This window comes from Antechinus flavipes, chromosome 4 (genome assembly GCF_016432865.1).
Source record: "Antechinus flavipes isolate AdamAnt ecotype Samford, QLD, Australia chromosome 4, AdamAnt_v2, whole genome shotgun sequence".
Taxonomy (NCBI): Eukaryota; Metazoa; Chordata; class Mammalia; order Dasyuromorphia; family Dasyuridae; genus Antechinus; species Antechinus flavipes.
The window spans coordinates 18,143,797-18,163,491 of record NC_067401.1 but is presented as its reverse complement, the minus strand read 5'-3'; the positions used below and the strand labels follow the sequence as shown (position 1 = coordinate 18,163,491).

Below are 19,695 nucleotides of genomic sequence, written 5' to 3'. Positions count from 1 at the left end.
TCCAGGGTCCATCACTGCCGATCTAATTTCCATCCGTGTGACAAGCCACCAGATACCCGGAGCCAGCTGCTGCTTCTGCTGAGATTTCCCTTCCCTAAACTCAAAGGTCACCACGCTGCTGGCCATCGGGCAGGGCGCCAACCTTCCTCCTCCAAAAGCAGGGCTCCCCCCACCCTAACCCTCTCCCTGGGCATCTCCATCTTTCTCAGGAACGAGGCCTAAAAGGCGTGTCCTTGAAGCCGGAAGAACATTTATAAATAACTTGGTTTAACATGCTCCTAATTTCTCCAACATACATGACGCGGTAATTATGGTATTCGTGAAATAAGACAAAATCTGCCTGTTCCACATACGCAGTGACCCTGAAGGAGAAGTGGATTTGGAATTCGCAACAAAAACAGCTCCTCTCGCGAAGGGAAATGTCGACGCGTGAATCTCCCACCGAGGGGCCACAGCATCCCCTGGGTCTCAGGCCCTCACAGCACAGAATATTAGAGCAAGAAAAGCACTGCCCCGAGGGAGGGATAAAGTGGAAAAGGCTTATCGAGGGGACCCTCGGTGCGTCTTTTCTGGGGGTGGATGGGTAGGGAACGGGTTCTGCTCTCATTGGTGCTGAGAGAGGTGTGAGTGTGAGTGTGAGTGTGAGTGTGAGTGTGAGTATATGTGTACCAGGGGTCAATTATTTAAAGCATAAGAGAGACAAGGAGTGCTGTGAGATTTGTTCACAGCAGTCACCATACCTAGGGTAGAAGCCTATCTAAAAGGTGCACGGAAAGCAGAACTCTCCCAACTGGGCGGATGAGCCACAGTTTCCATTCATTCAACAAGCACTCACTCTTACGGAGCTACCATTTCATTGGGGTGGGGGGAGAGAGAGACAGAGAGATGGAGAGACAGACACAGAGAGACAGAGACAGATTCAGACAGACAGACAATGATAGAGACAAACACAGAGAGAGACAGAGAGAGGGAGATGAGAGACAGAAACAGAGACGGGGGTGGCGGAAAAAGAAAGAGGAAGAGGGAGACAGAGACAGAGAGAGAAGATAGAGAGAAAGAGAGAGACAGAGACAGAGACAGAGAGACAAAAATAGAGACAGAGACAGAAACAGAAAGAGAGAGAGAAGGTGAGAGACAGAAACAGAGAGAAATAGAGACAGAGAGAGGGAGATGAGAGACAGAAACAGAGACGGGGGGGGGGAAGGAGGAGAAAGAAAGAGGGAGAGGGAGACAGAGACAGAGAGAGAGAAAAAGGAGGAGGAGGAGGGAGAGAAAGAAAGAAAGATGTGGAAGGTGACTCTGGACCTGACCTCTGAAGGAAATAAGAGACTGGACAGGGCAGAGGTGAGAGGGGAGCGCACACCAGTGTGGAGAACAGCCTGTGCAAAGACGGAGCCTGGAAATGGACTGTTGTATGAGATGGATGGGAAGATGGTCAGTGTGCTTAGGAAGTAAAGTATGGAAGGGGGATTCATGGGAAATGAGACTGGAATTAGAATGTGAACGGATCCGAGGCCGAACAGCAAGCTGCTCCTATCCTAGAGCATGAACAAGACTGATGAGCTTTGGGAAGGGGACACTGGTAGAGGATGGATGGCAGAGGCAGAGGCCATCGTGGGAGTCAGGGGGATGGCCCAGGTAGCTGCGGGAGTGGAGAGAAGGGCTGGGGGTGTGAGATGTCACAGTTAGAACTGACAGGGTTTGGCCACCGCTCAGACGGAGGGACGAGGGAGTTCAGTGTCAAGGGTGACTCAGAGGCAGTGAGCCCGGCTGCCGTGGCAGACGACGGTGTCCTTAACATCAGTGACAAAGATCTCCTCCGCTTGTGGGGCTGAGCCAGGTGTGGCCCAGGACATCACCCCGGTGAGAACAAGGTCTCATTCCTAGGCTCCTCCTTTCTATCCCCCAGATGTGAGTCTATCTGTCGCGCCACAGGTACGAGCCGCCGGCCGGGGGGGACTGGGAGCTGATCTGGACGGGGCACAGGGCACGACGGACCAGAACAATGACCTCCCAACAGGGGCCGGACAGCGTCCAGTTTCCACCCGAGGGGCAGGCTCTCAGTGACCACGCAGCTGCCTCCAGGCCCCCCGACCACCGCTCGGCCACCACTAACTGCTCCAGTTTTTGCTGAAGTCTCCATTTTATAGGTGACAAATGTCAGTCTCAGGGACTTCACACGACTCACCCAAGGCCATGCAGGTCAACTAGTGAGCGTCTCGGATGGGACTTGAGCCCATTTGATGGCCAAGTCCGGCACAAAACCCGCTAAATCACGCTCCCTTGTTGACCGTGTAGCCTTTTTTCTTCACCATCAAAGCTGACAAGCACGTATTTCTTTTCCTTCTCTACCCTTTCAATTAAGAAGAAAAACAAAATTCCTCTAACAAATTTGCAGTCAAGCAAATTCCCTCACTGTCTATGTGGAAAAATAAATGTCCCGATCTGTACCCTGAGTCCACCACCTGCTGATCGAGTATATAAATCTCAAATTTAATTTTATTTATGGTCTAATTAAAATGTGCGCTTCCACTTCAACAAGCAAGAAGCCAAGATGTCCTGTCTGGTGTTTTTTTTTTTTGGGGGGGAGGGGGAGAGTCCCCTGTAAATCTTCAGGAAATCCGCCTCCCTTGCAGCCACCCTGCCCGCCTCCCTCCCACTCACCAGCACCACCAGCTTCTCCCTCAGCCCTCTGATGTCGTCCTTGAGCTTCTGCTCCTTGAGCCGCCACTCGGCCTTGTGCACCTCGCGGCTCAGGTCCCTCTCAGGCCCCGGGGAGTGGCGGTTGGCTTCGAGCAGCAGAGCCCGCAGCTCGTTCAGACTCCTGGACGGGAAACAGACCAAGACCACGGGTCACAGCCCGGCGGGGCCCGCCACGTCCCGGCCCCAGAGTCCGTTTGTTCGGAAGTGACTTCCTGAGAACCAAGCGGAGGCCCAGGCCCGAGCTGGGCTGTGGCTGGGAGGAGCAGGGCAGGCTCTAGGCCCTCTGTCAGTGGGAGGGGGCGATTCAGCTGGAGAGAGAAGTCCTACCCACACAAGACAGGTTTTAAGAAGGCAAGAGATTGTGTAGAGAAGAGAGGGGACGGTTGGGGCCGTAGGAGGGCAGGGGAGCTGAAATCAGCTCAAAGATCGGCTAATCCAGCCCCTCTGTTCTACAGAGAAAGCATCTGAGGTCAAGGGGCAGAACTGGCAAGGTCCAAACTCCCACCATTTTTGAGGAATGAGGAAACCGAGGCAAACAGGAAAGAGTGACTTGCCCAGGGTCACACAGCTAGCAAGTGTCTGATTCGGGATTTGCACTCAGGCCTTTCTGATTCCACGTCTAGTTCTCTCATCACTACTGGAGGAATCATGGGCTGGGGTAATCATGAAAAGCTTCCCGGAGGAGGTGAGATAGGAGCTGAGCTTTGAAGGATGGGTAAAAGGGAATGGGAAAAATCTTTCAGAAAGGGGGAAATGATTAAAAGTTGATGATATTCCTGATCCTCACAGCAAATTTATACAATGCTTTAAGGGTTCCAAGATGCTTTCTACTTATTATCTCATTTTGACTCATAATTTTGAAAAAAAAATATTACTGGGGGCTGAGGTGCATTCAAGGAAACCTTCCTGGAGAAGAAGGAATTTGAATTGTTTCTTTTGCTTTGTTTTGTTTTGTTTTTTGCTTTTGCTGAGGTAATGGGGTTAAGTGACTTGCCCAAGGTCACACAGCTAGGAAGTGTTAAGTGTCTGAGACCAGATTAGAACTCGGGTCCTCTTGACTTCAGGGCTGCTGCGCTATCCACTGCCTCCTAACTGTCCCTGAATTGTCTCTTAAAGAGTTTCTAAAATGAGAGACATGGAAAGGTATATTTGAACTGATGCAAAAGACAAAGAAATTTATATATATATAAAATATATATATATATAAAAATATAAATAAATATAAATATAAAATAAATATAAATTATATATATACATATATATATTTATATTATATATATTATTTTATATATATTATTAATATATAAATATAAGTATATATATATATATATATAAAACTGACCACAACCATATGAACAGATAAACTGGCTGCAAAGATTGAACAGAAAGGACAATGCACCGGCTGCTGAGCCCAACTGGACCCAAAGAAAATGGAAGTCTTCCTTTTGTTGGAGGGGTGGAGGATTGAGGGGGTGGAATCCTGCGCCTCAGGGTCCGGGCCAATTGTATTTTACTTGTAACCATGTCTGTTACTGCGACAGGGAAAGTTCCCTGGGAAAAGACTGGGATGGAAAAGTGAAAGGCAAGAAGAAAACGTTTAAAACAGAAAAGGAAGATGCACTTTAAAAAATGGCTGCAAAGGCTGGGAGTGTGTTATCGAGTGGGAAAGCCTCCCCTGTGTTATTGTGGGAGCCTGTGAGCTAATAGGAGGAGGTCCACTAGAGGGCACCTGGAGCCAAGGAGAGGCATGGGAAGGCGGAGGCAAAAGACTGCAGACTGCCTCTCAGCTTCAAACCAATGTGAAACCTTTCCCCTCTTCTGCCTTTCCTTCTGCCCTCCTTTCTTCCTTCTTTCCTACCTTCTCCTTTTCTCTCCTTCTTTCCTTCCTTCTTTCTCCCCTCCGTTCTTCCTTCTTTGCCACCTTCTCCTTCCTTCCTTCCCTGCCTTCCTTCTTTCCTTTTCTCTCCTCATTCCCACCTCTTTCTCTTCTCTCTTCCTCCCTTCTTTCCTTCTCTCCCTGTTTCCCTTTCTTCCTCCCTCCCTCTCTTCCTTTCTTTCTTTCCTTCCTTTCTTCCTTCCCTCCCTCCTTCCTTCCTTCCTACCTTTTTTCCCTCCTTCCTTCCTTCCTACCTTTTCTCCCTCCTTCCCTTCCTTCCTTCCTTTCTTCCCTTCTTTCCTTTTCTCCCTCCCTCTATCTTCCCTTGGGATCCCACTGGATCTGCAATCAGAGAACCTGGACTCTTTCCACCAGACTGTGGCCTTGCTGGTAGACAGTGTGCCCCAAAGGCACCTTCCGTCTCCTCCGTGCCCACTTCCCCCAGCCCAGGGCTCAGAACGTCCTGGCGAGACGCCGGTGAGGTGGGAGCTGTCCAAGGCCCCCCTCGGCGCCTCCCGACCAAGCGCACTCACCGCTCCTTTTTCAGCAGCTCCTGGCTAATGAGCACCAGCTGTCCAGAGGCATCGTGGGTCTTTCGGGACACAGCCTCGAGCTCGGCCTCCAGCCGCTTCTTCTCCTTTAGGAGGGCGTCTGCCTTCTTGTCTCCTGATTTACACTTGCCTTCCAGTGCTGGGGATCACAAATGCAGAGACGGGTTAAGACGGCTGAGAAGCAGGCCCTGGTTCACATGTGACGGCTTTGAAAAGGAGCAGATGGTGCCATTCCCGGGGGCCGGGCTGTCCTTCCTTTTCTCCTGGCCCAGCTCTTGTTCTCCAGACTTCTCCACTTCCTTGTGGGCCCTCTTCTTCCCCCCACACACTTTCTCACTTCCTAGCTCCCCTTTATAGGCTGTTTTCTTCCTCTGGAACAGAAGCTCCTTGAGGGCAGACACTCTTTATTTACGTTTGGATCCCCAAACTTAGCACACAGCTTGGATCATAGCGAGCACTTAATGCTTTGTCTTCCTCCCAATATACTTATCTGCCTGTTTGAACGAAGCCATGTGGGGGACCCACATGCAATCCACACTTTGGCCTCTGGGGCCTCAGCCCCCCATTTCTGGGGCCTCAGCCCCCCCATTTCTGGGGCCTCAGCCCTCCCATTTCTGGAGCCTCAGCCCTCCCATTTCTGGGGCCTCAGCCCCCCCATTTCTGGGGCCTCAGCCCTCCCATTTCTGGGGCCTCAGCCCTCCCATTTCTGGGGCCTCAGCCCCCCCATTTCTGGGTCCTCAGACCTCCCATTTCTGGGGCTGTGGGACCAAACTTTGAGTGTGGGTCAGTAACGGGATGCTGAGATTTCTTAGGCAAGTGATGGGAAGCAGGAGGACAGGGAAGGGCACGGGGTGCTCTTGTTTGGCTGGGGGGGGGGCACTGCTGATCTGGAGGTCCCTGTAGATGTTGGCTAAGTAGGACTATTGCCACTTCAGAAATCTTCCTACACATGTAGCTCCTAAGCACAATAATCTTGCTCTAATAATAATCTCTATATAATAATCTAATAATAATAATAATCTGTGATATACTTAACTTCTCTGGGATGACTCGGGGTCCCCATTACTAATACTGGGCACTGCCCCGGCAAAGCCCATTCCTGTCGCTCATCAAGGTCTGAAAACCATTCTCCCCACAAGTTTGTGAGGTGGGCGGTATCGACCACACTGTCCCTGTCTGAGGAAACTGAGGCTCAGAGAAATGATGTATCTTGTCCAAGGTCACAAATGGGAGAGAGAAGTGGATCAAACCCAGGTCTCTGGTCACTTTCAGTTTGGCACGAGTCCCAATACATCACATTTGTGATAGATCGATGACCTATTGAAGGCGCAAAATCTGCTTCTTCACTAAATGATCCCAACCTGCAATAATTTTTTAAAATTCTAATGACATCTTTTTCATCTTTTTTTCCATTTGGATCATAGTTAGAAAGGACCTCAGGGGCCTCTGGCCCAATCCTCTCATTTACAAATGAGGAAACTGAGGACCAGGAAGGCAACGTGCACTGCACCACAATGTAAAGGGAACAGTCACTGAGTAGATTTGAACCCTGTTCCTCAAACTCACCCCTCTGTCCTTTGTCGGTTGTCCTTTCTCACTGCCATCCGTGTTCCTCCCTCCCTTCATTTGCAGCTTCTAATCAGCTGTAAACTGGCAAGACTGATCATCAAGCTCATTAGAATCTTTTGCAAATCAGAGTCACTAGACTCTGAGTAAGAGTCAGAAAATACGGGACAACTTTTTGGTTTTTCAGAGGCCTTTTCTTTCCACCCAAGTCTTACCTGTGTCAGTTGAGGAGAGCTTGGATTGTCAGAAAAGTGACCTCTCGACACATGATCACTGTGACCCGTCCTAAAAGGACGGCTTCGTTCACCTATGAATCTCTCTGAACACTCTGTTGGAATCTGCTTCTATCTTCAGGCTTTACTCCAACCCTCAGACCAACAGGCCTCATGTTTGGGAGAAACTCAAGAGTGGGAGTGTACTATGGGTATTCTTCTTGTAGTCCAATTTCCCCATTCTACAAAGAAGGAAGCTGGGGATCAAGGCTAGGTGTGACTAGCCTAAAGTCACCCTGGTACTAAGTTTGTGGCCTCTGGAGCCAAATCAGTTCCTACTGATCCGTGATGAACAGAACCAGCTACACTCAGCGAAAGAACACTGGGAAATGAGTGTGGGCCACGACATAGCATTTGCACTCTTTCTGTTGTTGTTTGCTTGCATTTTGTTTTTCTTCCCGGGTTATTTTTACTTTCTTTCTAAATCTGATTTTTCTTGTGCAGCAAGAGAACTGTATAAATATGTGTACATATATTGGATTTAACATATACTTTAACATATTTAACATGTATGGGACCCCCTGCCATCTGGGGGAAGGAGGGGAAAAAGTGGAACAGAAATTCTTGCAAGGGTCAATGTTGAAAAATTACCCAGGCATATGTTCTGTCAATAAAAAGCTATAATAAAAAAAAAGAATATCCAAAAAAAGTTTGTGGCCTCTGTCTCTTGGAAACAGGAAAAGGTGGCTGGCTTTTGCGATGGCGATGAACATATGTCAAAGGGAGGGTCTTCTAGGTTTTAAGAGGCTGTCACTTCCTTTCCTCAAAAGCAAGGGAGAGGACTTTTGGGCTGCCGCTCTAGGCTGCTTCCACTCTGACTCAGTACTTCCTGTGTCAAGCCCATCTACAACTGAACCTGTCACCAGACTGGGGTGAGGATGACATCTCTCTTGGGGTTGACCCACCAGATTTGGTATCACTGATAGCCCAGGGAACAGGTGTTGGGGTTTCCATCATCCTATCCTTCTCACGTCCCTTACTCAGTTTCCCATTCCTACAGAGGCTTGTTTTGCTCTGCCCTGTTCTGAACACGTGGTCTTCTGCACATCAGTAGAACCTTGGATACTTTAATATACTTCAGCTCCAAAGGCATGAAGATCTAATGGTAGAATTTCAGCCATCTTGTTGGGGGGTGGGGAGGGGGAGAATTCATTGGAACAAGGTAAGAGAAGGGCATTCACGGCTAGTTCCAATATGCAACTGGCCACCTGGGGCCATAGGGAAACTTACCACTTACTTGGGCCTTGAGCATCTCGGTCTGCGATACCAAGGACGCCACCTCTTTGTCTCTCTTACTCAGCTTGTCCTGTAGGTCTTTGGGGAGAAGAGAAATGGTTCATGGGAACTGTCATGGCAGATCTCAGTGACTTAATGCTTTGAGGAAAGCACGAACCACATGACTAAGACATGTGAAAGACTTCCTAACATCATTCTGGTAGGGCAACTCTCCTATCGAATATTTAGTAGTAGATTGATGAAGGAATCATAAAAGTTTTAATCCTGCATTCAACGCTCCCACCAATCCCACTCTAACTTAGTGGTTCTCTTTCACTCAGTGATTCAGATGTAGAGCTGGCAGGGGCCTTCGAGGTCACCTCATCCAGTGCTCTCTTGTGGCAGGAAGCCCTCGTCCCAGAATTCCCCTTCTCGAGTCTCCCCTTTATTATTTGAGTCATCTGGCGCTTAATAGATTTTGCTTGAACTGAGTTGATCCAAATCATTAAAGAAAGTGGTGGGATAATCATTGATTAATCAATGCTTATAAAGCGCTTACTGTAGGCCATCAAATGGAACGGAGCCTTAAATGAAACCGCTCTCTCCAAAGTTAGTAGGGATCTGTTCCCTGGCCCATGGGATGGCCTTTTCTCAGCCTCCTTCTTTGTGACCTTTCCAGCACTGCTGTCCCTCTTCTCTCCGCCCCCCAGAGGCCTCTCAACTCCCAAAGTCGTCTTTCCTCAGGGACCATCTCCCCTCTTCTCGACTTCTCTCTTACCACTGAGGGCACCACATTTCCCCAATCACCCTCATCACTCTCATTCAGCCCATACATCCAATCCACCGCCAAATCCCGTCTTTCTATCTTCCCAACATCTCTCATTTCCTCTTCACTCACATAACAACTAAGGTTCGTGTCCTCAGTGACTTTTTTTTTTTTTGCTGAGGCAATTGGGGTTAAGTGACATGCCCAGGATCACACAGCTAAAACTGTTAAGTGTCTGAGGCTGGATTTGAATTCAGGTCCTCCTCACTTCAGGGCTGGGGCTCTATCCAGCCATCTAGCTGCCCCCAACTCCCCATTTTAGAGATCAGACAACGGAAGTTCGGAGAGGTAAGGGGACATAGCTAGTAATGGTCTGAGCCTTGGAATTGGTCTCTGTCAGGTCTTTCTTCGCATGTTAATCTGTCCTCCTTTCAGATGCTAAAGTACAGATCTAACCGTATCATCTTCCTATTCTACTCACTTCGTGGCTCCCAATTACACCCAGAATCAACCGTAAAGCTCTCTATTTGTCAAGTCATCTCTTCACAACCATTCCCCTTGCTACCTGTCCAGTCTCCCGACACCTGGCGTTGGACGGGCCAGCTGCCCAGGGACAATGAGGAACACGGTTCCATGTTATTATTTATAATTACATGAGAGACAGTGCGTGTGGTGGTTAGAGAGTCAGCCTCCGAGCCACAAAGACCTAAGTACAAGACATATGGACTACGTGGCCTAAGCAACTCTAAGATTAGAGGCTGCAGAGCTGTCCCATGAATCACGATTATGCTTTGCTCCATAAACACAAGGAAGATTTCTTTTAGCTGTAAGAAATGTGCTAAGAGAACGCTTCCCAGGATTAGTTGTTCCTCAGACCCCAAGCCCCAGGATCCAACCCAAAGGGAGCACTGGGAGGCGGGGAGACAACAGATAGTCCCTTACCCTCCATGGTCTGTTTCATTCTGATCTTCTCTTCTGAAATGTCATTTGTCTCGATCACCTGGAAGAAATGTTCTCAGTGAGGGGATGTACGCACTCCCTTCTCTCACCCCCCAACGTCTAATTCATTGGGGGCTCTCCATAACCTGAATGAGGAAACCGCTTGATTGGCCATATCCCGGGCCTATCTGGAGTCGGAACATCTCCTCAGACACATAAGGGCGAAGGCCGAGCCTTCGATCCCACGTTAGGCTGCTGGACTTCACATGAGATAGTTTCCAGACCTTTCAGAGCCCTTGATCTCCCTCCTCTGAATGCACTTATGTCTCTACTTTTCCTCTGGCCCAAAACTGAGACTTGATTGGTCTGAGGATTGCTCCGTGAGCAAACTCTGTCTCCGGGGCAGATCAGCGACCGGTGTGTAATTTCTATTCTGAGAGAGTTGTCTGGGACACTGGGAAATCGTGACCTGTCCAGGTGCACGCAGGGAGTATGTGTCAGAGCCGGGCCTCAGGCCCAGTTCTTCCTGACGGCAAGGCCAGCTTTCGGTCACAACGGGCTGCCTCTCTCATTGCTGCTCCAACAGCTTTAAAGCAGGATGCCAGGGCCGAGGGGCACACTGATGGCCCGATCTGGGCAGAGAATAACAGGACCATCCTCTCCCTTGTTCTCTTATCATGGTTCGAGATCTTAGCCACTTTCCTGACTTCCGTGTCACCCTATTGACTCATATTCAACCTACAATCAATGAAAACATCAAGATGCCCCCTCTCCCACCCTACATACACGTACACACGATTAACCCAGGTCAATGAACTAGAACTTCCTACATTTGAAAAATAAATATAACAATTTCCCCAAAATCTTACCTTGTGAGACCCCGAAATCTACTTTCCCTCTGGATTTAACCCTTTGAATCGGAGAATTGTAGGACATCAAAAAATAAGACTGAAAACTCGGGTTAATCTTTCTGCCAGACTCAAGGAAAGCCAACAGAGCACAACAATCTAAGCAAGTGGGGGCCATGCTCTGCGAGTGGTGGTGATGGGTCTCTCTGATGAATGATGAGCCCCTTTGTCTGAGGGAGAGATTGGTGCCCCAAGGCTTTGTGGGATGCACATTCTCCTCTCATTCTAAAAAGCCCCCCCGGGGGGACAAGTGTCCAGTAGTTCAGGCCTTGCCATGGAACTCCACTGAGAAAGGGGGCAGAGGTCAGATGCTGTCACCTAGCTTATTCCTCTGCATGTAACGTCAGCCCCCAAACATGTGATTTGCAGTGGCAGAAGCTCCTTATTGTGAACTCCTTCCTCTGATGGAATTGCAAATCTTGTGTGTAGAAATGTATACACGTATGTATGTATACATGTATATGTATAAACACAGATAAATTCTATATAAATTACATATACATATATATGATAAAACTAAGGAGACATGATTCTCAAAATAGGAGGTCCCTTATATATTTATCAAGAATATGAATAAAATAGGGTCTTAGAAATGATCTTTCATTTCTATGCCTTGAAACTGAGATGTGAAAAGGAAGGGGACTTATCCAAGATCACACTGTGAGTCATACAGTAAAATTCAGCTCTTCTGCCTCCTGATCCAGTTTCCCTCCTACTAGCCCATGCTCAGATCGAGGGTGGGTGGATGGGGAGAAGAAAGAGCAACTTTCACATCAAACAGAATATTTATCAGATCCCTAAGTCGTTCACTGTAGGGGTGTTGTTGCTCTGTACTCTGGGCCTGATAGATCTGGAGAGCACTTAGGGATGTTGGTGACCAATATTCAGTCTGGGGTTGACTCCCTGGGGTTCATTCTGTGCCTAGAAGGGGCTGGATGAGCATGTTCTTTCCCAGACTCTCCATGGTAACCATGACAACTTCAGAGTTCCCCTCCTAGGAAGAAACCACTTTATTTTGCTAAGAAACCCCCAAATGGGGTTGCCAAAAATGACTAAACGACTGACTAACAAAGTATATGTAGAGGACCCTGACAGGCTCTCATGGGGGATGTTTATAATTCTTACTTTCAGGGGGAATCCAAACTTCATTAGGAGACATCTCCCTTAATGAAATGGGGGGAGTCAAATATTCAGATAGGATAGAAGAGTCCCTAGAGGACGCCTCTGCAAGTTCTCATTTTCAGCACCATGGAGAGAGAGTCCATAGTTCTAGGTCAGGCAGGGCTACCAAGAAGATTCAGAAGGTCCTTTAGCTAGCTGCTGGTCCCCAGTTCTCTGCTTTTTGTGTCAGAGTCCAAAAAGACTTTTGGGGGCTTCTCTTAGTCTTTTATGGGGACACATGTAAATGAAGTTGTCATTCAACTTCCAGAGCCCAGAGAGACCATCCTAGGGGGCCATTCTAGGAATATCATTGGAAGCAACCCTTGGGAGCCATCTGAGGGGGGCCATCCCAGGGGACCATCCTAGGGGGCCATCCCAGGAACATCACTGGAAGCAATCCTTGGGGACCACCCTAGGGGGCCATCTTAGGGAACTATCCCAGGGGGCCATTCTAGGAACGTCATTGGAAGCAATCCTAGGGAGCCATCCCGGGGGGCCCTCTGGGGGAGGGGGATAGCCTAGGGGACCATCCCAGGGAGCCATCCCAGGGGACCATCCTAGGGGGCCATTCTAGGAACGTCATTGGAAGCAATCCTACGGAGCCATCCTAGAGAGCCATCTGAAGGGGGCCGTCCTGGGGGACCATCTCAGGGAGCCATCCTTGGCTCAAGACTTACCTCTGACACATATCGATTGTGTCACTTAACCTCTCCGTGCTCTGGGCAACTGTCTAAAATTATAAGTGGCACAGAAGGGACCAATCTGCATTGGCAGAGGGAGTTTCCTCATCTGTACCAAAGAACACGTACCAGGTACCAAAGAAGCTCCGGGTCTGGTCTCTACCCCCTACTCCCAGCCTCGTATCCATCTTGCCAACCCCCCCTCCCCCCCACAGACCAGCCCACCAGGGAAAGAAAGGAAGAGCCCAAGACCCTCATCCAAGCCTACATCAGAGTGCTGAGAAGAGCAGAGGGATTCCATGGCCTGGAGTTTGTTTTCTGTCACCAAGAGTTTTTCCTGTAACCTTTGGATTTCCTGTTTGCTCTGGGCCTCCGTCCTCTGCAGCGCCTCATAGTCCAGCATCTTTTTCTCCGCTAGGGAGATCTGCTCCTTGAGGAAATCTATGGCCTGGGCTTGCTCCTTGCACTCTCCGTCCAGCTTGCCGAGCTCTCGGGCCCGCAGCTCGGCGTCCCTGCACTGCTCCTTGGCCTCCTGCAGCTCCAGCAGGTGCTGGTTGGACCTGGCTTCCAGCTGGGCTTTCCAGTGCAGGCGCACCTCCTCCAGCTCCTCGCGGGCCTGCTCCAGCTTCCCCAGGAGGCCCTCCTTCTCCTTGGCCAGGACGGCGGTCTCAATGTCGTGCTTGGCCCGCAGGTTGCCCAGCTCCAGCTGGTGCTCGAGCTTGATGCTCTCCATCACCGCCTTCAGCTCCACGATCTCCTTGTGCTGGGTGTTGGGGCCCGAGTTGAGAGTGGCCTTGAGGTCCTCCAGGGACTTCTGGTGGTCCGAAGCCAGCGTGTCCAGCTTGGACTTCCAGTTGTCCATCAGCCCCATGTTTTCGCTGGTGGCCTGTTGGACTTTGTGCTTCAGGTCCACGATCTCCTGGGCGTACTTCTCGTTGGCGGCCTTCAGCCTCTCCACCTCGAGCTGGTAGGCCTTCAGGGCTTTCTCGTACTTGTCTCTGAGCAGCCCGCTCTCCTTCTGGTGCTCTTTGCTGGCGGACAGAAGCTGCTCGCGCAGCCGCAGGGCCTCGGAGGACGGGCTGGTGTCCGCGGGGTCCGCGGGGCCCGCTTGCCGCAGGCACTGCTGGAGCTCCTCGATCTCCCCCCGCCGAAGGCTCAGCTCCTCCTCCAGCTGCAGGATCCTCGACTTCTCGGCCACCGTCGTCATCTGGGAACCAAAGAGAGCATCTCGTCAGTGGGGGCTCCCTGCCTTCGGGGTGGAAGGACTGACACGGGGTGGATGGGCAGCGTCCTTGGCGAGAGAGGGAGATTGTAAGTGTATTAGATGGAGAGGACAGAACAGCCCCTCCCGACTCTCAGTCTTACCCCAGGGTATCAGCTCCCAGAGACTCAGGAAATCGGCCCATTTTAGCCACAGATATGAGGAGTGGGAACTGGGCGGGGACACAAGCCTGCTCATGTCTTGGGTTAACTACTTGTTCCCTTTCGAGGCTTGCTCCGTGTCACTTATGTGTAAAAAGGAGGACACGTCCAGAGAGCGACTCGGCTCACTTGGTGGATTACCTTTGGCCAACTACCGAAAAAGGCTTGATTCAGGACTGGAAATCTAGTATAATTCACTTGTGACCCATTTTCATTGGATGACATTAGAAACAATTAATTTTTTAAATCTCATCTTGAAAAGAAAAAAAACTGGAATGCTTTCTTCAAATTCTTTATTATTAAGCTAAAAAAAAAAATACAACCCAATGGGTTTGCTACTGAATTCCCTGTTTTTCAACTTCAAAATGGGCCTTATAATGTTTTAAAAATTAAGTTCATTTGGAGGCAAATGATTTTAAAATTCCTAAATCAAATCCTTCTTTGTATTAGGGAAAACTGAAACCTGCCAATCCGCAGACGGGCCCAAGCTAGGCCAGCCAATCCGCAGATCCAAAGCTAGCCGGCCAATTCACAGACAGGCCATTTTTTGCTTCTCGCCTTAACTCAAATGTACCTACCTTTCTCTATGGGTTAATACATATTATAAGATCCTAGATCTGGATATTATATAGAATCATAGATTTCCAGCCCCTTTGTTTTATAGAGGAAACTGAGATTAAGTGACTTTTTCAAGGTCATATAAATAATATGCACCTGTGGCAGGATATAGCAGTGCACAGATATGCTAAGGCTACAAGAAGCTGGCTCATCTATGAACATACCCAGGCAATTTTTTTTTTTTTTTTTTTGGCTGAGGCAGTTGAGGTTAAGTACAGCCAGGAAGTGTTAAGTGTCTGAGGGCAGATTTGAACTCAGGTCCTCCTGACTTCAGGGCTGGGGCTCTATCCACTGCGCCACCTAGCTGGCCTTCATCCTCACGCATTTAAAAAATCGTGCTTTCCCAACATTTCTCTCAACTCAAGCAGCAGCCACAGAAACGATGGCGATAGCGGGTGATGGAAAGGCGAGACCCGGCTCTTCTGATCAATCAGTATTCCTGGCCAGTCTCAAGCAACCCTCCTCTCATGAAAACCAGGGGAGGTAGTCCACTACCCTGGGGTAAAAGGAAGAGTCTTTGCTATTAGGGATTGACTATTAACAGTTATTAGCAACATAAATAAAACATGGCGGTGGATGGATGATGGATGAATGATGGAAGCAGAGTTGGGGGGAATCGATGTACATCAGGCAAGTTTTGAAAATTACTTGCCCCTCCAACCTAACACTTCGAACAAGGAGCCTTTACTGTAACACTTGACTTAGCTATCAGAAAATATCTACTTGACATGAAGAATAGAAAACTCTTTCTTTCTTTTCTTTCAAAGAAGTTTTTGTGCCAATCCCTTGCTCAGTTCTTCCCTTTTCTAAACTCCAGAAAGGAGAGAGACTGACAGAGGCTGCTCCAAGTTGAAGACTCAAATCGGGAATGGGAAGTGATATTTGAAAGCAAAACGAATTTTGAACAGGTGTGGATGGTGAAAGGGAGAGAAGGGGGAAGTGGAGGTCTGTGGGTCATCCCTAGAAAGCGTGACCACGGGATCCCAGGATCCCAGCTCGAGAGCTGGAAAAGGCCTCGGGGGCCACCTTATTTTAAAGATGAGGAAACTGAGACCCAGAAGTGTTTAGGGACTTTGGATCGTGTAATCCTCCGTATGGCCAGGGGACCTCAGTGATCATTGAGTTCAACTCCTTTCATTTTACAGATAAGGAAACTGAGTCCCTGGAGATTTCTGGTAAGATGGGATGATGAGCTGAGAAATAAATTCAAATTAGAGAAACAAATCAACACTAGCATCGAAAAGCACAAAGCCTTCACAATGAATTTGACCTGCTTGAATTTCTCCACTGTTTCCAAAAAAGAATGAAAAAAAAGCAATAATGAAGAAATCACAGAAGGCCAAAAAAAAAAAAAAAGGAGTGTGGCGATGGGAGGGGCCGGAGAAGTTCGACTTGGCAGGCAGGGTGTGTGTGGGGGGAGGGCAGGGCTGGAGGGATGGGGGAGGGACATCTTTACCCGGTTGTCCTCTAACTCTCTTAGCAGCTTTTCTGCCTGTGCCTTCTCAAACAGCAGGCTCTGTTCTAGCTCTCCAATTCGAGCATGTTCCAGCTGCGTCTGAGTCTGGTCCCGCACGGGGAGGGGAGGAGAGTGGGGGAGAGAGACAGAGACAGAGAGAGAGAAAGGCAAAGCAGGAGAGGGAAAGAGAGAGAGAGAGAGAAAAGAGGCTGCATCATATTCATAGGATCACAGAATCACAGATTCAGAGCACAAAGGAACCAGAGGCCATCTAGTCCAACCCTTTTGACAGATGGGAAAACTGAGGCACACAGAGGAGACATGAATTAGAATCAAGGGATCTTGGATCTAGAGCCAGAAAAGGCTTTAGCGGTCGTCTAGTCTAACCCTCTCACTTTACAGATGAGGAAGCTGAGACCCAGGGACTTGGCCAAAGTCACACAGGAAATGGGAGAGGATTTGAACCAGCTGCCCCGATTCCCATGCTCTTCCCACTGTGAACACCACCTCTTCAAACAGAGGGCTACAGATCTGGAACTGCAAGGACCTCAGTCCTGCCTACTTCCCCTCTCTGGATCCAAGGTCCCCGCGTTTTCCTGCCCGTGTCCATGGCGGCTGTGCCCAACTCTCTCGGGACTAGGGGAATCCTTGGCCGTAAGAATACCTTTGTGATTCATAGGATCACAGGCCTACAGTTAAAACCATCTGGTCCAACCCCTCATTTTACAGACGGGGAAACTGAGGCCCAAGGAGGCGAGGGGATATAGGATTACTATTCTAGACCTAGAAGTGACCTCAGAGGTGATTTGGTCCAACCCCAGGTATATGTATAAGACAAAGAAAGGCAGTGGAAGCAGAATAAAAGTAGAATCAGCACACGAGTGATTGGAGGGTCACAGCAATGGGGCTGGAATCCTATTACACCTGCCTAATTGTTTATTCCCAGCCCTTTTAAAACAAAACAAAACAAAACCAAAAGTTAAACCCTTGGCCCTACTAGAAACCACCTTCAAGGCAACCTGCTACCATGTCGGCTGCTTTTTTGAGACAGGCTCTTTCTTCCTCCCGATTGCCAGGACCAGTGTGGCTGGCAGGGCCTCGGGGTCACCTCTCGGATGAATGCCCGAGCCCAGAGGTGCTCCTAACCTATCCCGTCCTCTCCTTCCCCAGGTAGGCCAGCCCTGTGTTTGCCTCAGGGCTGGGAGCCCATCATGGTGGAGCAGAATCCGCCCCACTTGTCCCTGCTAACTTTTCCTCTTAAGGAGGGGTGACTCTAGAGTCGCTCCAGAATAGGCAGAGGGGGCCTGACAGGTTCTGGAACGTCCAAGCTGTCCTGCCATAACTGGCGTCTACTCCTCCATCTCTACTGGTCAAAAACTTTTCTTTTGGAGGCTCTATTAAGATGCTATCTCTTGATTTCCCTGAGCCTTCCAGATAGTATCTTTCCTTCCTCCTATTTTCCTAGAGCTTCTGGGTTCCCATTTTTCCTCACTCTAATCCATCTTATACACAGCTGCCAAAGTCATTTTTATGACTCCCCCTCCTCCAGAAACTTCAGTGGCTCCCTAGTACCCCCAGGATCAAAGATAAATTCCCCTGGTTGGTACATAATGCTTTTCACATCCTTCCTACCTTTCCCTATTGCCCTACCTGTTGCTCCTCACACACAGGGCTCCGTCTCAGCTCCATGCCTTTGAAAGCCTGTACTCTATGTCTGGAACGCTCTTCTTCCTCCTCCCTGCCTCTCAGAATCACTCGATTCTTTGAAGACTCAGCTCAAGCACCATTTTTTCCGGGTGACCTTTCCCACCCCAGTAGTTCCTGTCCCTCCAAGGTTATAAATGGGTACATTCAACAAGGGCACCGAAAATAAGGTGCTTTCTTCCTCATTAGAATATAAGTTCCTTGAGAGCTGGGACCATTTTTGTCATCCTCAGGGCTCGGCACATTCCCTGGCACATAGTAAGTGCTTAATAAAGCCTTTGGTTGATTGACTGACAAATGTGTACATCCTCCCAATAGGAACATGTCAATGGGACCCAAATCTGGAGGCAGAAGAACACTCACAGATCATCCAGACTTATCCCTTCATTTTGCAGATGGGGAAACTGAGGCTCAGGGAGTCATAGGACCATCAATCTAGAGCAGCAAGAGACCTCAGATTGGACCTCAGCTGGTCCAACTTCCTTAGTTTACAGAAGAATAAACTGACTCGCGTAAGATCACACAGAGGGAAGCTCTGAAACCAGGACCCTTGACTCTTAGGTTAGTGCTCTTTCCATTGAAGAGAATGCAAGTTGCTTGGGGGTTGAGATGTGGTTTTTTCACTTTCACCTATTCCTGGCTCTTAGGGGTGTCCCCGCATTCATCTCCCACACAGTTGCCAAAGAGAGGGCCAGCTTTGTCGGCACAGAGTAGCCGCGTGGCCACCGGTAAGCCTCCGTGGTGTGCCAGGCCTTCTTCCAAGACCATAAACCACCAGTGAGCTGCAGTCTGTATGGATGAGGGGAATTTCCAAACTAAGAGTTCCCAATGCTAATGAAATCACATTTCTCTATCAAAAAAGAAAACAAAATCCCCAGTATTTCCCATAAGCCCTTGGGATAGAGATTAGATAAGGGATTTCATTGGTGTAAGGAAATTCCAGATGAGGAAACTCCCTTAACCAATGTAGAGTGGTTAAAGGACAGGCCCAGGGTCACAGATACAAGTGACCTAAGTAAGGTTGACTCCCAGGCCAGCCCTCTCTCTGTCTCCCTGTCTCTGTCTGTCTGTCTCTTCCTCTGTATCTTTCTCCTTCCTTCTCTCTATCTCTGTCTGTCTCTCTATTTGTCTCTCTCTCTCCCTCCTTCCTTCTTTTTGTCTCTCTCCCTCTTTTTATCTCTTTCTCCATGTCCCCATCTTTCTCTTTCTTTCCTTCCTCCTCTGTCTTTCTCTCCCTCTGTTTCTATCTCTTCATGTCTCTGTCTCTTTCCCTTTCTTCTCTCTGTATCTCTTCCTCTGTCTCCATCTGTCTCTATTCTCCCTTTTCTCTCTCTGTCTCCCCCTCATCTTATGCTGCCTCTCGAGAATGTGACTGCCTTATAATATCGGGGAGGGGACATTTCACCCCGTATTTCAGGATCCTAAGGGCCTTTCTCGGTGGTGGCTAACCAGGCACTCACGTTGTACCCATCCCCCTCCGCCACCACTCCCGATACCTGGTGGGCTCCGGGAGTATCTGCCACCTGTAACTTCACCTATTTTCCCCAAGTGCCGGTTCCCCTCTGGAAAGAACCCGATACCATCAAACAGTCCAGGTGACCAGGACAACGAAAAGGAGAAAGAGAAGGCTGGCTCTTAGCCAGCGATCACACAGCCCTCCTCAGACATTAATTAAGCCAGATCTTCGCCCTGGGTGCGAGCTGTCATCTCAATCTCACACAACAGATGGGCAAAGTGAAGCCCATCTGGGAGCTGACTCAAGGTCAAGTATTGAGGCTGGAACGGAACAGGGAAGGAGAGTCTGGACCACTGGAGGAGGAGGCGGCAGAGGCCAAAGAAACTTTGATTATTCGGGTCC

At 49.1% G+C, this 19,695-nt stretch overlaps 1 protein-coding gene across 2 annotated transcripts in view; it reads right to left on the bottom strand.

Moving 5' to 3' along the window:
- Nucleotides 1-19,695, bottom strand: part of CLIP2 (CAP-Gly domain containing linker protein 2) — a 111,421-nt gene that overhangs the window by 10,757 nt on the left and 80,969 nt on the right. The window contains exons 9-14 of one of the 2 annotated variants that reach the window (XM_051991953.1): nucleotides 16,134-16,238; nucleotides 12,906-13,844; nucleotides 9,892-9,949; nucleotides 8,199-8,282; nucleotides 5,113-5,269; nucleotides 2,665-2,824 (exon numbers count right to left, since the gene is read on the bottom strand). In XM_051991953.1, the coding sequence (XP_051847913.1) occupies nucleotides 2,665-2,824; nucleotides 5,113-5,269; nucleotides 8,199-8,282; nucleotides 9,892-9,949; nucleotides 12,906-13,844; nucleotides 16,134-16,238 (1,503 nt within the window). The remainder of the gene's footprint in view (nucleotides 1-2,664; nucleotides 2,825-5,112; nucleotides 5,270-8,198; nucleotides 8,283-9,891; nucleotides 9,950-12,905; nucleotides 13,845-16,133; nucleotides 16,239-19,695) is intronic. The other variant, XM_051991954.1, reaches the window with a different exon arrangement.